The sequence below is a fragment of the Phyllopteryx taeniolatus genome, chromosome 15, assembly GCF_024500385.1.
Source record: "Phyllopteryx taeniolatus isolate TA_2022b chromosome 15, UOR_Ptae_1.2, whole genome shotgun sequence".
NCBI lineage: Eukaryota > Metazoa > Chordata > Actinopteri > Syngnathiformes > Syngnathidae > Phyllopteryx > Phyllopteryx taeniolatus.
In genome coordinates, this window is record NC_084516.1 from 6,880,698 (window position 1) to 6,901,153 (window position 20,456).

The 20,456-nt window shown below is 41.4% G+C and overlaps 2 protein-coding genes and 1 non-coding gene across 8 annotated transcripts; 2 read left to right on the forward strand and 1 right to left on the reverse strand.

The window, feature by feature from the left end:
• Positions 1 to 935: 935 nt before the first annotated feature.
• On the reverse strand, positions 936 to 16,701 carry st8sia5 (ST8 alpha-N-acetyl-neuraminide alpha-2,8-sialyltransferase 5). 6 transcript variants are annotated; one of them, XM_061747150.1, is made up of 9 exons: positions 16,176 to 16,701; positions 11,305 to 11,412; positions 10,905 to 11,000; positions 7,009 to 7,101; positions 5,500 to 5,586; positions 5,107 to 5,251; positions 4,481 to 4,593; positions 3,986 to 4,078; positions 936 to 3,894 (listed from the first exon to the last, which is right to left on the reverse strand). In XM_061747150.1, the coding sequence occupies exons 1-9, from the start codon at positions 16,319 to 16,321 to the stop codon at positions 3,432 to 3,434; spliced, it is 1,344 nt and encodes a 447-aa protein (XP_061603134.1). In that variant the 5' UTR covers positions 16,322 to 16,701; the 3' UTR covers positions 936 to 3,431. The 6 variants fall into 6 exon arrangements, with proteins under 6 accessions (XP_061603134.1, XP_061603133.1, XP_061603136.1 ...); XM_061747149.1 differs by having other exon boundaries at positions 5,500 to 5,658; XM_061747152.1 differs by lacking the exon at positions 10,905 to 11,000 and having other exon boundaries at positions 16,176 to 16,700.
• Positions 16,702 to 17,488: 787 nt separating this feature from the next.
• Positions 17,489 to 19,645, forward strand: rpl37 (ribosomal protein L37). The gene is made up of 4 exons (XM_061799027.1): positions 17,489 to 17,649; positions 18,287 to 18,422; positions 18,530 to 18,614; positions 19,530 to 19,645. The coding sequence occupies exons 1-4, from the start codon at positions 17,647 to 17,649 to the stop codon at positions 19,597 to 19,599; spliced, it is 294 nt and encodes a 97-aa protein (XP_061655011.1). The 5' UTR covers positions 17,489 to 17,646; the 3' UTR covers positions 19,600 to 19,645.
• On the forward strand, positions 18,111 to 18,190 carry LOC133465331 (small nucleolar RNA SNORD72). The gene has a single exon (XR_009784612.1). It is a non-coding gene; the product is annotated as a small nucleolar RNA SNORD72 (small nucleolar RNA).
• Positions 19,646 to 20,456: the final 811 nt, after the last annotated feature.

The window sequence follows — 20,456 nt, forward strand, 5'->3', positions numbered from 1 at the left end:
ATTTAACTGTGCTACCCTATTTTAAACCTGTTGGTGAGCGTGGATTCTATTGTCAATATGGGAAACATCCACAGTTTCCAAATCAAAATCCTCAACTTTTGAGTCTTTTGTCCTATCCTGGTTTGTTTTGCACTGTGCTTGCTTATAATGTAATAGGAATTCTAAGAAGATAAAAAAACTGCGAAAGATGCCACTGATTAGGTGTGTGCTGCGTTACATTTCTATTAACATTGCATGTCACTGGCATGAAGCTGCACTTTACTGGCAGCCAAATCCCTCCATTAGGCTGATTGCCGCCACCTGACACCTCAAGTCGACATTGTGGGCCAGCGTTTAATCATAGTATAGATATATGGTTGCCATCAAATGCGTTGCCAAATAATTTCATTATTTTAATAGCGCACAAAGAATGGCCAACGTGCGTGTGTGTGTATTTGTATTTTTTTCCCCAGTTTTTGGCTCAACCTTCAGACATTTACTGTGCATGTTGATGGCAAGATTCCTTCTGTTTTTATACAGCTGCATTTAAAATGGTCAGTTTTATAATTGATTTAAATGTCACCAAAAAATAAAATGTACATACAAATATGAATTCAATAGTTTAATAAGCTGTATGTAACTGCTATCTTTTCACCCATCACAGTCAATAGTCAATCTACCGCATGACAGATGATATTCAAATCAGTGATTTTCTTTTAAATCCATATTTACATTTTAATTATTTAGACGTTAACTATTCATGAAATTTAGCATATTATGAGCAACTTTTCCCCCCCATTTTTCATATTGAATAGGACATTTCAATAATGTCGGGTCTAATTACTGTACTTGTGATTAAATCAGTTTAATTTTATTGTTACATTTTATTCATACATTTTGGTCCATTTGTACTGTCAGTGCAGTAATAATAATAATAATAATAATAGGGTACACTGTAGAAGGAAGACAAAAATCCAAACCAGTTTATTCATAAACACGTGATTCTACAGAGCCAAGCACTGTTTCTTTTCCCTTCACTGATTACACAGTGTGGTCCCATTGTTTTTGCGCCTTGTCTCATTTCCAGCAGCCGTTAATATGGTGGCGCAACTCATATTTCGCCCGCGAAACTGTAGCAAGATGTCGATATACTACAGCGGTCGAATGTGAGCGAACTTCGATTCAGCTCTGCTTAAATACGACCTGCGTCCACTAGTTGAACAATCTCTTGGACGAAAAGCTTTCTGTGAGTGTAAACGTAATTCTGTGGGCACTGAAGCAGGCACACACACACACAAAAAAAAAAAAAAAGCTTTGAGAGCACATCATGCACAACAAGTATATGGAGTGACGTGTAACAATGTGTGGAGTCTTAAACCAGGCCAACGCGTCCTTTGAGTTGTTTGAGGGACAAACTTCGGGAATACGGATGAGATTTGCATATTGGATTGAGAGTGTGATGTCATAAGGCAGCATGGCATAACATGATAAGCTAAATACGGTAATGCCCCGCCTATTCTCGGTTTTTTTTTTTCGGTTGTGGAAACTATCCCCAGCTATTTGCTAAAAAAAAAAGTTAGAAGTTAGGAATTTGTCAGGAAATTTCTAAGTTGGTGCACTGGTAATATAAGGTCCCACTGTATCTCAAATCTTACATTTCATTTACATTTAGTCCATGGAAGACCCATATAAAAAGCACAGCAAGTTTCATATTGTTTTTATCTGCTTCAATTTACGTTAAGTGGAGTCTTAATGTTCAAACTGTTCAACATCTCATGTACAGTACAGTACATTTTTCTAAGTATAGTTCAGTTGTAGTTAACTTTTACGGTACAACAATATAATTGTATTTAATCTTTAAGAAGTGTTTGTTTTAAAATGTCCATTGGGTCCAGTTTTTATTAGACTTTTATGTGCAATACATTTTAATTAAATCATTTAAGAACAGTGTCAATGTTGAGACTGCAGAATGTTACAGCGGTTTACAATAATATTAAATGTACATTTTAGCAATGAAACCTCTGCCCTGTTTTTGATGAACAGTTAGGCCTGCTACGCTCGGAGAGCTAAGAAACCTTTTCAGTTTGAGAACCGCTGGACTGAGGCCAATGGATACTTCAAAAAGCAATATGCAACACATGCAGCGGCGCATTACTGTAAATCAAATAAAAGAAAAGAAATCCCATTGCTGCCTCTCTTCGCACACCGCGAGGACATTTCCCGATAAGGCCACTGGAAACAGGCCAATTAAAAAAAAATTCTCCCTGTCAATGTGGGGGAACAATCAAATTGATTACAAAAGTACAGTAGACAATCGGGTGCTGCTTTTTTAAACATTTGGAAATGCTTTTTTTTTTTTTTTTTTTTATACACAAACATGGAAAGCTGCCACGCCCGCCGTGTTTCGACGAGTACAGCAACTAGTAGAAAAGAACACATCTGTTCAGCGGAGCCACTAGAAAACATCACAAGAACAACATCAACATCAAGAAAAAGAGCACATGAAAACCACAGTGAAAAACAAGCCTGCAGTGGCCAAAGAGCTTTGAATTGGTCTGAAATGACGTCCATTAAAGCCAGAAACCATCAGTGGAACCTCCAAAGTAAACCTCGGTAAAAATACCTTACATGCGCTACCATGCTGTATGTCTGTTGGGCATCTTCAAAGGGCAAGTGATTTTGCTTTATTTTAGTTGGATGTTAGTTTGAACTTAGTATTTGGTGGTTAACTTCTCTGTGTTAAAGTGTTACTTTAAAAATGGCTGGCGAATTAAAAAAAATTTGTTTTACCATATTGAAAAAATATATAATTAATTAAATATACAGTGGACAATATTTTATTATTTATTAATTGATTAAAATGCATAATCGAAAAATAATTGTCCCAAATTAAAATGTATATTAAAACATGTTAGAATAGTCTAGTGAATAAAATAAAATATTTCATTATTTAATGGTGTAATATGTAATACATTAAAATAAATGTGTTACTGAATTAAAACTGTATTTAATTTGGATTATTAATAATTAATATGTTTTATTAATTGTTATAATATACAATTGTTATTTTAAATACATTTTACAATAATTATGCTTTTTTACAAATAACATAGTACATAACATTACAATATTATAACAAATAAAAAAATAACATTTTGTATTTATTAATTTTATTGTAATTTACAATAATTAAATAGTTTGAATAAATAAATACTGTAGTATATTTAAACAAATATAAGACTTGAACATATTGAACCGTAATTAATAAAAAATAAATTATAATTCAATATTATAATATAGTAAATAAATGAATTCCCAATCGAATAAGATTGTTATTAATGAAAAATAAAATCACAAAATAAATGAAGAACATGGGAACATTTTGAAAAAATGACATTCCACTTTGGAGGTTCCACTGCAGTGAGATTCCGGGAAAACCGCCGAGTGCGTGTTCACGTGCACGGGCCCGTGTGCACGTGCACGATGCCGCGGGCGTGCATGTGGATGAAGTTGAAGATCTCGTGCGGCATGGCGTGGAAGCCCGGCCGCGGCTTGACGTTGTCGTAGTAGTGGTGCGTGATGAAGATGCCCGACGGGTTCATGGGGAAGGCCCAGAAGCCGTAGAGGTGCACCTCCTCGCACATCTCCAGGGCGGCGGTGACCAGCATCAGGCCGCTGCTGAGGCGCTTGGCCCTCACGCCCTGCACCGCCCAGAACCGCTGCACGTTGAGCAGGTACTGCGGGTGGAAGAAGAAGACGCCCCGCTGCGAGTCGAAGTCGTCCAGCATGTACTTGACTCGGAAGGACACGTCCGTGTTGCGCGTGTTGTAGAACGCCGGGAGGACCACGGACGAGTTCTCGTAGTTCAGCAGGACGTCGTAGAAGGGGCGCCGCCATTTCTCCAGTTTCTGGAACCTGTGGCCGGTGTCGGGGGGGGACAACGTGCAAAATTTAAAAAAAAAAAGGCACAACAGGCAGGACTGGATTTCGGGAAGCTTTACAGTACCTCTCGGTGATAATGCTCGGATTTACCGTGACCAGATCCGTTTTTGTACCGACGTCAGCTGAGTATTTCTCACTGACGGGCGGTATGTTGCATCTACAATAAAAGAGAAATACTCATAAAGCAGTCAACATTCCGAGGCAAGTTTTTATACGTTACGATTTACATCCACTAAGAAAAGAAGTCGAACAGTTTTGTCACAGCCTTCTGGTGGTTCGTTTTAGAACAGCTTGAAATATTAAACGTCAGCTGGAAACTGAGATTTCAGTGGAGGCAGGGTGCTAACAATAGAATGTGACAAATGGGCCCACAGCAGGAACCGGCGAGATGCCAGTCGTCAGCTCCACGTTGAAAACCGACCACTGTTTCACAGAAATGGGAAACTTTGAATTGGAAAATGTGTTACCTTTGCAAACTCTGCGTCAAACATTGGAAAATAAAACTCGGCAGTGTTTGCGAAATGGGCACATGAGACGAAAAGAGAATTTTCTTTCCTACCTGAACACAAAGTCTGCTGAGTCAATGTCCTTTCCGCACTTGCTGTTCTTGATGATGCCACCGTTTCCGATCACGGCACATTTCTTGTACTGGGATTTGGAGTATGGCATATCCTAGAAGGCAGAAGAGGCAAAAGTACTTACGCTCAAAGTATAGATACAATATTAAAAAAGAAGTACTAATTCAATTACTGTGCCCCAAAAAAATAGTCTGAAATATACTGCGGGAGGGCCGTCGTATGTTAACAGTTCTCAGCTTAGAATTTCAGTAGTTCAAACAATTGGAAAATGGAGGAGATATTAAATAACTGAGCCAAGCACCTTCAGAGAGGAGATCAGGAGGAGGAGACATGAAAGAGTGCGGAGGTACACAGCGCTCCATAGACAGACTTTTCGGGACTCAATAATAAGGAAGAGAATGGGGGAAAATCGGATCCCCCTCGGCCCCTGTCTTTGTACGCCCCTGCCTGACTAGTATGCAGTTTTGTTTTGGTTTTTTTCAGAGTTGACAGACAATTTTTAACATCAGAAGCTGAAGAAAACTATATACTCAAGTATTACTTCCCAACACTGCTGGCCGCGCGGAATACGGGTTTTAAAGCCGCATTCGGGAAAGATAGGACTCACATCTGGGAACATCTTGAAGACCTCGGTGGTGATGGGAAGGATGCCGCTGGTGTCCACCTCGTACCGCAGCTTGGTCCCGGCGGGGGTGTTCCTCTTGGTGGTGAACAGGAAGGAAGGAGCGTTGCAGCAGCGAGATAGCGACATCCTGGAACAGAAATCTTTAGTTCAACGGAGACTGCCACCAGTGGCTGTTTATTTGAACAAAAGGTTGCTTTTATGTCCCACTGTATAAAACGGAGGCATCATACTATTGCTTTCACACTAAAGAACAGTAGGGAATTGCATATTTGTTTGCAAACAAAAAACAAAAAAAAACAGTAGGAGAGTGACTGTTGCATGCCGGAAAGCTTCACTGGCATTGGCCTCCGTTGTTTTTGCGGAGGCGATGCTTACTTGAAGTTACTGGTCTCCTCCTTGCTCTGCTCCCACTTACACACCTGCAGGTTGCGCCATCTCTCAAACAGATCAGAGGTTTTGACCCTGGCAGACAGGCAGAGAGACTTGTGGAATGAAGAAGGATACCCATGACCGTGTATTTTCCGATTATTGTTTCTACAAAGGGCGGTAAATCAAACAACACAAGGCAAACATTATAAAGATGTCAGCAACAGACAAGGGCTGTGGGGGCGGGGAGCAAAAAAATAAATAAAATGGAAGCGATTACTCTGGCAAAGACAGTGGCTTCATGTAGTGCAGCTGTGAATAGATTGTCCTTGAACTGACATTTCCTGGGAGACAACTATGAAGCTTATTGGTTCGCAGCCTGTAAAACAATATACTTGACGATAAAGCCTGATTCATGAACTGGGAAAGATGCCTCTTGAGTTCCACTGCATCATTACGGAGCAATGCGAATCTTTTGGAATACACACTGGCGCGAACGATGTGCCATTTTGTGAAAAAGAGCGGAAGGCCCGTCACCGCGGTGATCACTAAATGATCACAGAAGCACAGTGGTACCTTCAAGTTGTGCAAAAATATTTTGTTGTTGTTATGTTTGACTGTTTTTAGCTTGGTAAGTTTTTTAATTTAGCTTGCAAAATGTTCCACTTGATGATATTGTTCCCAACCCTGTTGACTTTCAGCTGGTAGAGAAAATGAATGAATTTGGATCTTTTTTGACTGGTGCAATCCATTTGAGTGACATTTGTTTGTGATACAGGACTTGACAGCGCACCGGATGAAGATGCATTTGAAGACCGCTGCATTAGCAAGTCTCGCTAGCAGCCGTATGCTCGTCGATTGTGATCAAAATTATTCTATACTTTTGTGTGACGTTCTGTACTTCCGGTGAAATTAGTGCCGGTGCTGATCAGCTTTCTGTCAACAAAATTTGACTTGGATCCTGTGTGCCTGGTGTTGTGAATTTGACTGTTTTTATTTGCGACATTTGATAAAAAGAAGTAGAAGCAGACTGCTACGTTAGCTTCTAGCCGGTGTAAGCTTATACATTGTGATCAAAAGGGAAATTGTTATACAAATACTACATGTGTTATGTTTTGCATTACTTTAAATGGTTGATTTTCTTCTAAAGCTTGTGTGACAGTTTATGTTAAGTTTTCTGCTACCTGAATTTGTTCCTGTCAACTTCCATTTTCTGCCTATAATGACCAACTTTTTGTAAAGAAAGAACTTGGTTCGGATCCTCTGTGACTTTTATTGTGCATCTGAGTCACATGTTTGTGGTATTCGACCTGAAAGCTTGATGAGCTTGTCCACTAGTTGCCATAATAATTTATGGTCAAAAGGTGGAGTTTTATCTGTATGTTTGAAAATTCTACTTGAACTTTGAGGTATCACTGTAGCTGGATTATGGATGTGTTCAACAGCGTAAATGGACACTCGTCACATTCATCTCCTAGAACAAATATCTTCCAACAGACCACAAGAACTCTCACTCACATTGTCAGGACTTTGACGTCCATAATCTCCTGTCTGAGCTCTTTGCATGTTGTCGAGTTGTACGCAAAGGGCCCATCATAGTTTCCCAAATACCTGAAGGGATAATTGATACACAGTCACTGGAACAAGTGGCAGAAAAAGTAAGTAGTAGGTGGATAAAATATTGTACTGTGGAAAAGGGGAAGGATCTTTATCTCACTCGATAACAATGCGCTATGAGAAATAAAATGAAGATTATTTTGTGCGAATATTTCGTGATTTATATGTGTGTATTTATTCAAAACAGTCTGAAAGTGACAATAGAGATGTTCGGTCTGGTGGATATGATTATGAATGTGTGACAGTTGTAATTGGCATATCCGTCGTAATAAATCTTAAATAATTTTCATTCATTAAACAGCAGTGACAGTTACAAGCATGTTTTCAGTTCAGTATCACCACCACTGCGCAGCGTTTTACACTATACTCCCTGCTCCAGCTACAGTATATGGCAATTTACACTAAAATGGTAAAAGGTAACAGGTAATATTTTCTTTGTAATCAAATTTCTGGCCAAAAACAGAACAATTCAAAATAAACAAATAAAATGTTGGTACTAAAGCACATTAAAATTTTATTTTTAAAGGGGGGCGGGGGTGATGTTTAAGCAACAGCAACAATCATAATTGGATCAAATTACATTCGCAGAATGAACTGTGGATGGGCTGGATAGATGGATGACATCGCTGCAACATGTCATATGTGGCAGTGCATGGTGGGAAAATGCAATGGGAATTTTGGGTTAAAAAAGGAGACCAGAGAACACAAGGAGGAGGGGATGCATTGAAAGGAACAAGATGCAGGATAGAATATCGCACAAATCAACAGTGACACTGGTTTGTCTACATCCACCTGATGATGCATTCCAAGGAGAGAGTCAATCTCAAATTATTCATTTACATCAACTATCTGTGGCTATTATGGAGAAGCTGTGTGGGATTATAGGTCAATCAGGAATTTAGCCAAAATGGCTGCTTTAAACCAAAAATGACCAACTTCCTGTTCTATTTCGGGCATGTGTCCTGGAGTCTTTTTCGTTTGTACTGTCCTGATAGCCATGAGCACTTAAAGTCGCTGTCAGGCGGAAACGTCATATGTCCAAATATGGTCAATTTCATATTTTTTACAAATCGATACTAATCCCCACGTGGTTTGTTATTTTTGCAATTTATTGACCAATTCAAAGTGCTGAAAATAGCTTGAGATCAAATTTGTTAGCTCTTTTTTGGACACTACAAGTGTCGTAACTCCACCTCTTCTTGACCCCGTGGGAGCCTCGTGGCATTATGTCGCCTCAAGATTGAAAGTCTTTACGTTTTTTTTTTTGTTTTGTTTTTTTGACAAAAACAAGTGAAAATACTTAGGTTGAATATATTTGAGTAAGCCCATGCTGTTAAAAATAAATAGCTGTAATGCCTACATAAGGAAACCTGTCAGCCACAAAGGTAAATTTGCATGCAGAATACAGTAATTTCTGAATGTCATTTCCATTCTAGTCAATGATAGCGTAATAAATTTGCTTGTTTTTTGGCAATTGAATTAGCAAATGAACAAGATAACGGGGATGTATTGTGTTGATGTTGGCTTGCAACAGTACTGTATATGATAGAAACATTAGGTAATTCAACATTGCGGTGTTTGGTAACTGAAGATGAAATGTTTTTAATGTACTAAAAAGTTGTGTCTTTTTGGAGATGCGAGGATTCTACCCATCCATCCATCCATTTTCTACCGCTTATCCTAGGTCGGGTCGCGACCACCACCCCAGTCTGCCAATCCAAAGGCACTGTCCCTGATGTCCATGCGATGTTGCAGAGGCGTGTCAACCAGGACAGCCCCACAAAATCCAGAGCCTTTAGGAACTCCGGGCGAATCTCATCCACCCCTGGGGCCTTGCCAACAAGGAGCTTTTTAACCACCTCGGTGACCTCAACCCCAGAGATAGGAGAGCCCGCCTCAGAGAACCTAGACTCTGCTTCCTCATGGGAAGGTGTGTCGGTGGAGTTGAGGAGGTCTTCTAAGTATTCTCCCCACCGACTCACAACGTCCCGAGTCGAGGTCAGCAGCGTCCCATCCCCACTATACACAGTGTTGGTGGTGCACTGCTTTCCCCTCCTGAGACGCCAGATGGTGGACCAGAATTTCCTCGAAGCCGTCCAGAAGTCTTTTTTTCCATGGCCTCACCGAACTCCTCCCATGCCCGAGTTTTTGCCTCAGCGACCACCAAAGCTGCATTGCGCTTGGCCAGCCGGTACCCGTCAGCTGCCTCAGGAGTCCCACAGGCCAAAAAGGCCCAATAGGACTCCTTCTTCAGTTTGACGGCATCCCTCACCGTTGGTGTCCACCAACGGGTTTGGGAATTTCCGCCACGACAGGCACCGACTACCCTACAGCCACAGCTCCGGTCGGCCGCCTCGGCAATAGAGGCGCGAAACATGGTCCACTCGGACTCAATGTCCCCCGCCTGGCCCGAGACGTGGGTGAAGTTTTGCCGTAGGTGGGAGTTGAAACTCCTTCTGACAGGGGATTCTGCCAGATTACTCCCAGCAGACCCTCACAATACGTTTGGGCCTGCCAGGTCGGACCGGCATCTTCCCCCACCATCGGAGCCAACTCACCACCAGGTGTTGATCAGTTAACAGCTCCGCCCCTCTCTTCACCCGAGTGTCCAAGACATGCTGGTACCAGAGTCCAAGCTGTGTGTGGAGGCGAGTCCGACTATATCGAGTCGGAACTTCTCGACCTCACACACCAGCTCGGGCTTCTTTCCTGCCAGAGAGGTGACATTCCACGTACCTAGAGCCAGCTTCTGTATTGGATCGCCAAGGTCCCTGCCTTCGGCCACCGCCCAGGTCACACTACACCCGACCCGTATGGCCCCTCCCACAGGTGGTGAGCCAATGGGAAGGGGGACCCACGTCACCCTTTCGGGCTCTGCCCGGCCGGGCCCCATGGGTGCAGGCCCGGCCACCAGGCGATCGCCTTTCGAGCCCCACCTCCAGGCCTGGCTCCAGAGGGGGGCTGCGGTGACCCGCGTCTGGGGAAGGGAAAACATCTTCCTGAATTGTTTGTCATCATAGGGGGTTTTGGAGCTGTGCTTTGTCTGGTCCCTCACCTAGGACCTGTTTGCTATGGGTGACCCTGCCAGGGGCATAAAGCCCCAGACAACTTAGGATCCTAGGATCATTGGGACACACAAACCCCTCCACCACGCTAAGGTAACAGCTCAAGGAGGGGGTATTTTACCCAACAGCGACAATTGTGTCAGGGGCTATTTTTTTCCAAGAGGGCGATACTCAGTGAGTTTTGGGGGGGTTGCTGGGGTCGTGTTTGGGGCCCCTAGAATACATACAATTTTCACCAGGATACATGCTGTTTTGAGTCCCCCAAAAAGGTGATTCATTTGTCTCGGCAATAATGATAAACACAGAGATTACTAAAAGGACCTCATAACAATAATAGGGAGTCTTAGAAAATAGTGTTTTAAATCCAAGAGACAATGCAGATGTGAAGAAGGGGAGGCGCAGGGATGCGTGTCCACAAGGGTCCACACTATGTACATGGCATACACACGAGAGCTGTGCAGAACACGACACAAGGGATTGGGAGGATGGGTGCTAGATGGGACACAATGGGCGGTACATCGACTGGAGGCTCCACCAGCTTCTGGAGCCAGATGGTGGGGGTTCGGAGGGGGGATTCAGGGTCAAGGTGGACGGAATCATGCAAGAGAGCAAATCTGGAAGTGCAACCACCACGGGGAAAAGTAACTTGTATACCCTTCAGACCAATGAAAAAGAAAAGAGGCATTCTCAGGTTTCTGTGAATGTACTAGAAATGCCTTCAAACGGGCCTACCTGTGAGAGCGTTTGTTTTTCTTCTTAATATCGGCTAGGCAGGGTGTGACTATTACGGCGATCTGTGAATCTGGCTGAAAATGCTGACGGAAACATCTGTCAACACGCAGACAGGTTAGGAGTTAAACGTGTGACGTAGTCCCCGCGACATCACCGGTGATGCTAAGAACCTGCAGACTTCATAACAGAGAATGAAAAATATAGCAAATGTGCTATGTTGTTCATCTGAGGAATTCTGCTGCTGGGTCCAAGCATGCAAGGCTGGCTTTGAAAAGACGTGTGGTGTGTGTGTGTCTATGTGTGTGTGTGTGTGTGTGGTGTGTGTGTGACCTCTCATTATAGCTCACTCTCAGTGCTCTCTGGAGGTGTGGTGCAGTCAGTGACGCTGGGAACAAGGTACCTTTTCCTTCCATTTCTGGCGGGCTTCAGAGATCCGTCATCCGAGAAATTAACGGGACCGCTCCAATTTCCTGTCTCGTCCCCTTTGAGTCGGCTAAACTGTTGCGCACTAGTAAGAAAATGAGTCAGTTTATTTGGGGCGATGTCCTCGATGTTTTCCGAGCCGTGCAAAGAACACAAAACAACCAAATGAAAAGTGTTCACTCACAACATAAACATTGTACACAACCACACTTCAGACACTGAGATTGAGCAACTGTTTGCCTCAAGAAAACTGCAAAAGAATAACACAAGAATGTCCCATATACACACTTCTGGGTATCAGGAGTGTTTTGCAAACATTCCAACCTTGTGCAATGTCTTGTTATTCGTTCTACTTGTCTCGAATTTTAAGACTGTGGATTAAACCTAATAGGAATGAGGACTGTTTCAATTGTTTTTGAATCATTCCACTGTTTATAGCCCCTCTCACAATGTCTGTCAATGTCATCTTTTTGTTTCAGATTTTTTCCTATGTTGCGGTTCTGTGTGAAAGACACCCCTATGTTACAAGCAGCGAAGGCGACGTGGCAATTTCCCGGCTTTGGAGGCAGGTAGGATCAGTGCTGTATGAGGCCGGGATGGTGCCTGTGTGAAAGTGAATAATAGTTGGGGATCTAGAGTGCCTGCCCACCCATCAACGGTGAAATTAAACAACCGAGTCAATGTTTTGTTATCTTCCTATTTCTGAAAATGTGTCTATGAGCGAGCCATTTGGAATTTTACAAATTGCATTGTCAACATGCTGCTAATTTACAAAACAACCCCACACGTAACTTGGTAGCTTGGCTGGCTGAAGACCCAGAGACACTTTTAAGGACGAACCAGCCGACTACACTGTCTCAAACATTATCTCAAAACCCAAAATGTAAGCAGAGCTGCGTTAACTCATGCTGGATGCACAGATTTGCGTTAGGTAACAGCGTTTGCTTCTGATAAGCGGCACACACGTCATTGCCCAGAGACGTTTTCAGTGCAGTTGGGCGGCAGTGGCTCAGTTGGTACAGCGGGTTGTCCACTGACCGAAGGGTAATCGGTTTGAATCCTGGCTCCAACTGTTCGCTGTCGAAGTGTCCTAGGGCAAGACACTGAACACTAAAATGGCCCCAGGTCGGCATTGTGAATGAGAAACTGTTCTCAATTGCCTTACTTGGTTAAACTAAGGAAAATCGGTTTCCTCACAGCATTGTGCCACTCACATCCTGCATTTAAAGGGAATGAGACAAGCCGCTTTGATTGGAAAGGAATGAATTTGGCTGTAATGACGCCCACTCCAGCGCAGATGTCCCACTTTTAAATGCACTACGCTGGTTCACGAAATTACCAAAACCAGGTCTAACCCGTCTCCTCGCAGAATTACGCCAAGGACAAAGATAAATTAATAAATAAAGCGTGCAGTTTTAAAAATGATGGAAATTACCTTGCAGGGTTTTAGTGGCTTTTGATCTATTACAGTGAGTAAACACCAGTTCCACTAGACCACAGTTGTCAAACTGGTGGCTCTGATCTGCTTAAAAAATGGCTGTGGCCAATAAACGTAAATGTTAAATTCGTTAAACGATGGCTAATCTTTACGTGTCTGGGCAATGCTAAATTTTTCCGGGCCACAGATTATAAGAACGGTAAACACACATGCAAATCCTTGGCGATTTTTTTTCTCATCATATGTGGTGTTTCTCCCTTTTTAACACACATCTGTATGTGTATCCCTCGCTTAAGCTTGATCACAGGTACGTCAGGTTTTCATGTCCTTTGACCGAGTCAAACTAATAACACGATTAGAGTGACACTAATCCACTCGATATGCTCCAATGGGACATCAAGGTGTGGAATAACATGAACATTAAAGAAAATAAGCAACATTTTAGTTACTTTTAAACAAGTATTCATGAGAAACCTACTTGTGTGCATTACGCGATGGAGAGCACATCACTGGGTACTCTCCTGTTAGAACACTCAGCTTCTCTTTGCTACTTCAGCGTCACCGTAAATCAGCATAGCACAGGGAAGCAAATACAGCAGTGTTGCTCAGTGACCCCATCAATAGAGGAAAAAAAGGCTTGTGGCAAACGTTGTTCAATCTCCCGTGACTTCCACACAGATCAGTCGGGCATCTTGAATAGAAAAGTTCACGAGGCCGTCCATCTCTGCCGACTCGCTCGTAAAGACTCGTCTGGACAAAAAAAAAAGGCGTCTCGCGTTTGGCCCGCAGCACTTACGATCCCGCTCCTGGCCTTGAGCAACCCTAACGGGCCCTAAGAGGAGGAAGAACACCCTTAAGAGTACTCTTAAGCCTGACGCATTGACAATCTCCACAGACGCTTCCTGTGATGACAAAGCGCTCCTTGCACCGAAGCGGTGTTTTATTGCAGGACTTGACATGATCTAAATAGTTTGAATGCCAGCTCTATTTTTAAATGACTGCTAAAAATACTGATGAACCCTTGATTTGATCTTACATGTATATGAAATTATATGCATTCAATTAAATGCTTGTATTTCGTTCAGAACGTCTTCTGTAGAGTCGACCTAGAATAAAATATATTGGTACCTAATAGTACATATCGTACACATATTATGAGGACCTAAAACTGGTGTTTACCTTTCATTTATTCTGCTTCTGCTATTACAAAATAAAATTGTGTCTGTTCATAGCATAATTAATGTTTTTTGGGGTTTTAAAAAAAGTGCTTGAGTTTCGTATTTAAAGTATTTGTGGCCAGGAATTTTCAATTTAAAGGTCTTGCAGTCTGACTGAGCTGTTTGCCTGTAAAAAGGCATATAATTATACATAAGATCTTTGTTCTTGTTGTTTATCTACAATTTATACAGCGGTGCCCTGAGACAAGTTATTCAAGATAAGAGCCGTTGTTTGGCCAATTTTCTTTGGTTTGACTTGCGAGCAAAAATTTGATATAGTGAACACTATATGGTGGCACTGAACTCAATTCAACTCAGTTTAACAGATAGTGAACACTTCTTCAAAAAAGAGGCTTCAAACCGTTTATTGCCACTTCCATTTGAGGTTTACTGTCAAACTCAACATATGAGAAAGTGAATTACTATACATATGTATTTCAAACAACCACATAGCTTTGCCTTACGAGATTCAATTTAGCTTAATGCTAACAAACAATGCAAAACGCCATAAATAGGATAATGAACAGCATCGGAGTCACAGTGTTTTATATATATTATATTAAACTCATATCTCAAAGCACCACTGTATTATAGAATTTGGTCATTTTATTGCATAATTAATTTTCTTTTTGTGTATTTTCAGGTCGTGAAAACAGCTTAAATCAGTTCACTCATCACATTTACAAACAAATATTGAGTGCATTTATTTGTATACAATTAACTTTAAACTGTCTATAGTACTTCCAAAAATAAATGCATCTTAATGTTTAATGCGTTTTCAGGCTTTAAAAATAACTTATAAGTTACTGTAGATAAAGTGTCTAAAAGTGTTGCAATTTCTTAAATATTTGACTGAATAGTGTGCTGATAAAATGAAGGAATAAAATGTAACATGCTTAAACTAGCTATTAAAAAGCATTTTCTTTCCATATCTGCTATTAATACACAATTCTAATGTGATAAAGTAAAATAGGAATTTCTTAGGTTGCATAAGACGACTAAAACTGTGTCTTTAAAACAGCTAAATGCTTGAATGAGACATTTTAAATGTTATTTAAACCCTGATTACTACAATCCGAGGTGCACGTATGCTAATCACAGTATCTAATATGACGCTGTGCATGCGCTGACACTTGCATGCATAAACATGAGAAAACTTTCTTTATGTGACTCAGCTCAAGAGCAGAATGCTAAGTTCATGACTTGCTTTGACCTCCACAGTCGCCATCATAATGGGATGATGACATCACACGCACACACAATAATCATCCCACTCTGGCCTTCTAATTTCCCTCCCGCCAAGAGTGTGTGCACACAGACTGTAGCAAAATGGCCGCCGCTGAGACCATTTGCGCCCCCCGATCCGCCCACCCGCCACTATGTCTTTGGCCCTCTCCGATGGGCCCAACGCCACGAGTAACGCGCAGAATTCATGAATCTTGCCATTGGGGAGGCTCTTGAATACCATAAATCCATTTTATAAACCAGCCTGAGGGGAGCGTGTGGGGGTGGGTGGGGGTGTGGGGGGGGGGGGGTGTAGGGGAGTGGCGGCCTCTTATAAGGGACTGCAGCACATTATGTTTGCTTGAAGTAAACATAAGAGCTGTCACTTATCTGGGATGTGGTGTGATGGTACCCCCCCATTTGTTTGGGGCTCTTCTCAACATCTGCTCGTCTCATACTGAAATTTATGAGGCGTATGTACATGACAGATAATATTGTGTTTGGGATTCACAAAGATGTAGTTCACTCGGGGGGAGGGGGGGTTGCACATGAGAAATAAACACAATAATTGACTGATCACTGGCTGAAAATCATCATCACTTACACTGAGATCTGGCCTCTGCAAGTGTAAGATGTACCACCAGTCGAAGAAAGGCGCAAACTCAACGAAATTATAAGAAATAAAGGGTTAAATCAAGGGGGAAACATTACCATACACAGCCGCAGAGGCAGCTTGTGTATGATATGAATGTGATGCTTTACCATCATCAAAAGAAACCCAATGGAAATTGTTTTTTATGCCAGAGGAGGAGGAAGGGGGTAAAAAGGATGAATGGTCAATTGCTATTGTTCTCTTCCAGCCATTATAAAGCTTTCCCCCTGAAGAAGACATCCATTAAACATTCAAGCAATGATGCTTTTCACCGTTCTAATCAGTGCAAATGTGTCCAAGGTTGAAACAACACGTACCTCTTAATGTAGTTTTTCCCATAGAGAATCTGCTGCAACAGTGTCACCAGTGCAAAGGCGCAAATAAACATGAAACAAAGGGACCGATTGCCAAGGATGTCTTTACCCGACGACGGGTCGGTGTATCCGATTCTGCGGCGCAGCATCCGGAGCTGACGGTGACACCCTGCTCGGTGTCTCGCTCCGCCGCTGCTACATTCAGGACTGGGAGGCGCGCGCGTGTCTCGGTGGCCCAAATGGACCGCGCATCGTCCATCACCCTCCTGACCGGGATGCCCAGTTGCCTCACTCCTTCCAAATCATACAAAATCGCGACAGTATCGGCTGAGGTGACATCCCCAGAGGAGGAGAGGGGAGGGGAGGCGGATGGTGCAAATGCAATTAAGTCATAAACCTTGTTGGGCTAAATAAAGCGATGTCAAAAAAAAAAGAAATGAAGTTAAATTCTAGTCTGGATAAAAGGAGAGAACACGCGCACCTTCTGCTTCATCTCCAAATAATGCCGCGTGATTGCAATCTTGAAAGGAGGATGTGCTTTTTTTTTTTTTTTTTTTTTTTTTTTTTGCTGGTATTTAACCACCAGAGGGCGCCCACGATCCGTTCATGCGTGCGCTCCTTATTTTTAGCCATGCGCCAAGGTCAAATTACACCTTCGTCAAGGGTGAACTAAATGGGGAATCTTGGGATACAATAAACCATTCGTGCAGAGGCAGCCAATGTATACATATTCTTTAATTAATTAGAAATAGATACTTGTGTTAAAAAAAGTAGTTTACGTTTGAAAATGTAAATAATGGATGACATTTACAGAAATAAAGAGTTGCATATTGATATGTATCAGTTTCTTAATTACAGCGAGAAACCATTCACATGATCCGTATCTTTACATAAATTACTATGAATAATTAATAATAATAACATATTAAAGGGGATTTTCACAAATTCTTTATGTCAGAAGTGTGTATCCAACGAGGAGCCCTTGGCAAGAGTTATCTCTCAGTTTCAAAAAGGTTTGGTGACTCCTGTTGTAGGGTTGGGTTAGGGTTACCATCCAACCCAAATATAACCCTGCTACATAAATCCCCTAAACACCCAGCTCTAAGTGTTTGGCTGAAGTTTGCTGATGATTAAAATATTTTTAGTTGATGTGAGCTGTAGCCTCAGCGCTAACGTTTATACTCCAACTCACAAATAAGAACTGCTTATTTGGTGAAATGTGTAGAACCTTAGGGTTTCCGGTTTAATATGTAACATAACTTAAATATTGGATACGGTATTACACACTGGCTTTGTTGTGCGTCACTGTAGTATTCAATTGTGGGTGTGTGATATTTATAAGGCTTTTCCTTTGCAAAAAGACGCTATTTGAATGAGGGGACCGTTTTCGCTGTGACACAGAAACAAGCACGGATGTATTTGGGTGGACGCCGACCTCTCTTCCGGTCTCTTTTCCGTCGGCCACTGTGCGACAATGGTAAGTTGACAATGCTGTTCGGATGAAATCGCGAGACATCTAGAAAATTTGCCGTCCATTGTTTACAAATCACAAATGTATAGTTGTCGGCAAAACTCAGCTACTCTTCTAAAGGCATATTTTTATATAAATGAAGTGGGATTTTGACAATTTAAGCTCTTTATTTGCTAGCTGGTTCGTTAGCATTGACGTTCGGGCGACACTAACCGCTTAAAATGGAATAAAGTCCAGTTTGGTAACGTCACCTTTTACATTGTGTGTTTTAAAATGTGTTATTTAGCATGCCCCTGTTGTGTTCGTGCCTTTTATTTATAGAAATATCTCTGAAGTTTTTTTTTAATCTTTACGTGTCAGCTCGCCACATCCAGAAGCAACAGGGGCTCAATGAGCGGCTAAGATGTGTAATGATACATTAGACGTCGATAAATAATTGTTTCAAGTAGCATTCGAGTTTTTGCACGGTCTTGTCAATGATGTTCTGAAATGTCTGAACCAATGAATACTATGTGATTCAATAATGTTTTACTCACTGAGACAAGACCCCCAGAGCTATAGTGGAAGTAAGGTGCTTGTGGATGGGCTCTGATGCTTTTTTATTTTTATTTTTATTTTTTTTATTTCAAAATTTATCTTCCAGACGAAGGGAACATCCTCTTTCGGTAAGCGCAGGAACAAGACGCACACCCTGTGCCGTCGTTGTGGCTCCAAAGCCTACCACCTGCAGAAGTCCTCCTGCGGCAAGTGTGGCTACCCCGAGAAGCGCAAGAGAAAGTGTAAGTCGACGTTTTTCCCCTTCCTTGGCAGCCATGTTTTTTTGGTATGAAATGAATGACAAGACTAGCCACTTCTTGTAATAAAAAAACTATTTTATGTTTCTTAGACAACTGGAGCGCAAAGGCCAAGCGGAGGAACACCACCGGCACCGGTCGTCTGAGGCATCTCAAGGTTGTCTACCGTCGATTCAGGTAAATTTATGACCGTTTTCGAAGAGATAGTTATTGAGTACTTGATGAGTATTTGTTTTTCGTCCTTGTTGGTGGTTGAGATCAGGAGGCTTTTCTGTTCAAACACTGGTCCAAAACAATGCGTCATCCTCCAACCTGGCGGTGTGTGACGTCATTGGAAAAACTATAAAACTAACCTGGCTTAATTATAACAAATTGTCACAAACTGACTAAACTGAAGGTTCATAGGTTTTAGCGGTAGGACTGTTGTTCACAATTTGAAATTGCACTTTAATAGTGTTATTCATAAATGGTTATGGGAAGGGATTAATACAGGAATGTCATAGTGAAATGAAATCAGTGATGATTTTACAAGTCTCTGAGGCAACTTAATCATCACAACAGCTCCTTTGCACATTTGCATTAACCGAACCACAGGTCCAACAATTGATCCATTCATCGTCAACTGATCGATTGTCAAACTTTTGATAATTAATGAGGTTAATTGCTTAGAGACCTTGTTTAACTTGAAATTATCTAAATCCTTGGAATTTCTGCCTCGCAACTGTAAATATTCTCCGATTTCTGTAGTTCAACAAAGCAGACTATCTTTGTGTGCTATCAAAATGAGACATTTCAAAACATGCTTTTAAAACTGTGATGAACATATTTGCCTATTTTCTGACATGTTATGGACCTAACCAGTCACTGAACCATAATCAATTCATATTTGCCTTTTCTGTACTGTCAATTTGAAATAATGTCCTGTTGTTAAATAGACAGATTAATTGAAATTAATTAATTATTAAAGTAATCATAAGTTGCAGCGCTAAAATAAAGTGAATATCACATTCGAACGGTGTAGGAACATAATTTCATGCATTCTCAGTCGTCTGAACTGTGTGCCATCTTTTTTGTCTTTTTGAAAATTTCCAGGAATGGTTTCCGGGAAGGTACCACCCCCAAGCCCAGACGCGCTGCAGTGGCCGCTTCCAGCTCCTCCTAAAAGACACATTTTTGTTTAAATAAATGTGACCAACACAAAAAAATCATTCTTGTCTTGTTGTTCCAGATGCAATATTTTTTCTTTTAAGGAGTTTACACTTCTACAGCGAGACCACATGTTATCTCTCTTTTTAACATATGAGCATAATAAATGTTTACAGGAAACTACTTTGTGTAAGGCTTTCAGTAGCATCTACAAAGTCAACTGAAAATAACATTGTGGAAATAAAATGTGCATGTCCAAGTTCACTGCCTTCTGGACATCCTCAACAACAAAAGTCTATAAATATTTAGGCAACCCCCCCCCTCCCCCCGTGACAGCTGCAAAACATTGATTCGGCCCACCTTGGAGGAGTCCTGTAAAAGTTAAGCCTAGAGAAGTTTTAATGGTAGCGCTGCATTTTTGGGGTAAGTGTTACGCTTGTATTTTGGGTCTGAGCCAACTTTGCTCTCACCCCACTGCATTGATGAGTTCAACAGTTGGCTCACAATATTTGAAAACCATAAAAGTACTTTTTTTTTTCTTGTTCTTCAATTCATCCATTAGGGTTTAAACTTTTAAAATCAAGTCTCACAGTAGTTGGAATAATAAAAACCAGCCATAACATGAGGTACACTTTCACAGTTGAGGGGAAAATCTGCAAAGGTTCAAGGATGTTCTGCTCTGAAGGAATGACGGGTTTTTGACTAGCTTGCTCGCCGCCATTCTGAGTGCTATTTCTGAAAAGATAGTATAACATGGTAATATTAAAAAAAAAAAAAAAAAAGTATTGTGGTTTGCGCTGGGTCCTGCTGAGAGTTGTTAAGTACAAACTCATTTTAAATTGTATAGGTATTAATAAATTCTGATTAATGATT

What these genes read in the sequence shown, in the direction of transcription:
- st8sia5 (XM_061747149.1), bottom strand. Translation starts at nt 16,321, where the DNA reads ATGCTGCGCCGCAGAATCGGATACACCGACCCGTCGTCGGGTAAAGAC. An exon ending in GCCAGAAATGGAAGGAAAAG is followed by an intron (nt 11,001 to 11,304) that starts GTACCTTGTTCC and finishes GCGTGTTGACAG; the next exon opens with ATGTTTCCGTCAGCATTTTC. An exon ending in GAGGAGACCAGTAACTTCAA is followed by an intron (nt 5,252 to 5,499) that starts GTAAGCATCGCC and finishes TTTCTGTTCCAG; the next exon opens with GATGTCGCTATCTCGCTGCT.
- rpl37 (XM_061799027.1), top strand. An exon ending in CGAGAAGCGCAAGAGAAAGT is followed by an intron (nt 18,423 to 18,529) that starts GTAAGTCGACGT and finishes TATGTTTCTTAG; the next exon opens with ACAACTGGAGCGCAAAGGCC. An exon ending in GTTGTCTACCGTCGATTCAG is followed by an intron (nt 18,615 to 19,529) that starts GTAAATTTATGA and finishes GAAAATTTCCAG; the next exon opens with GAATGGTTTCCGGGAAGGTA.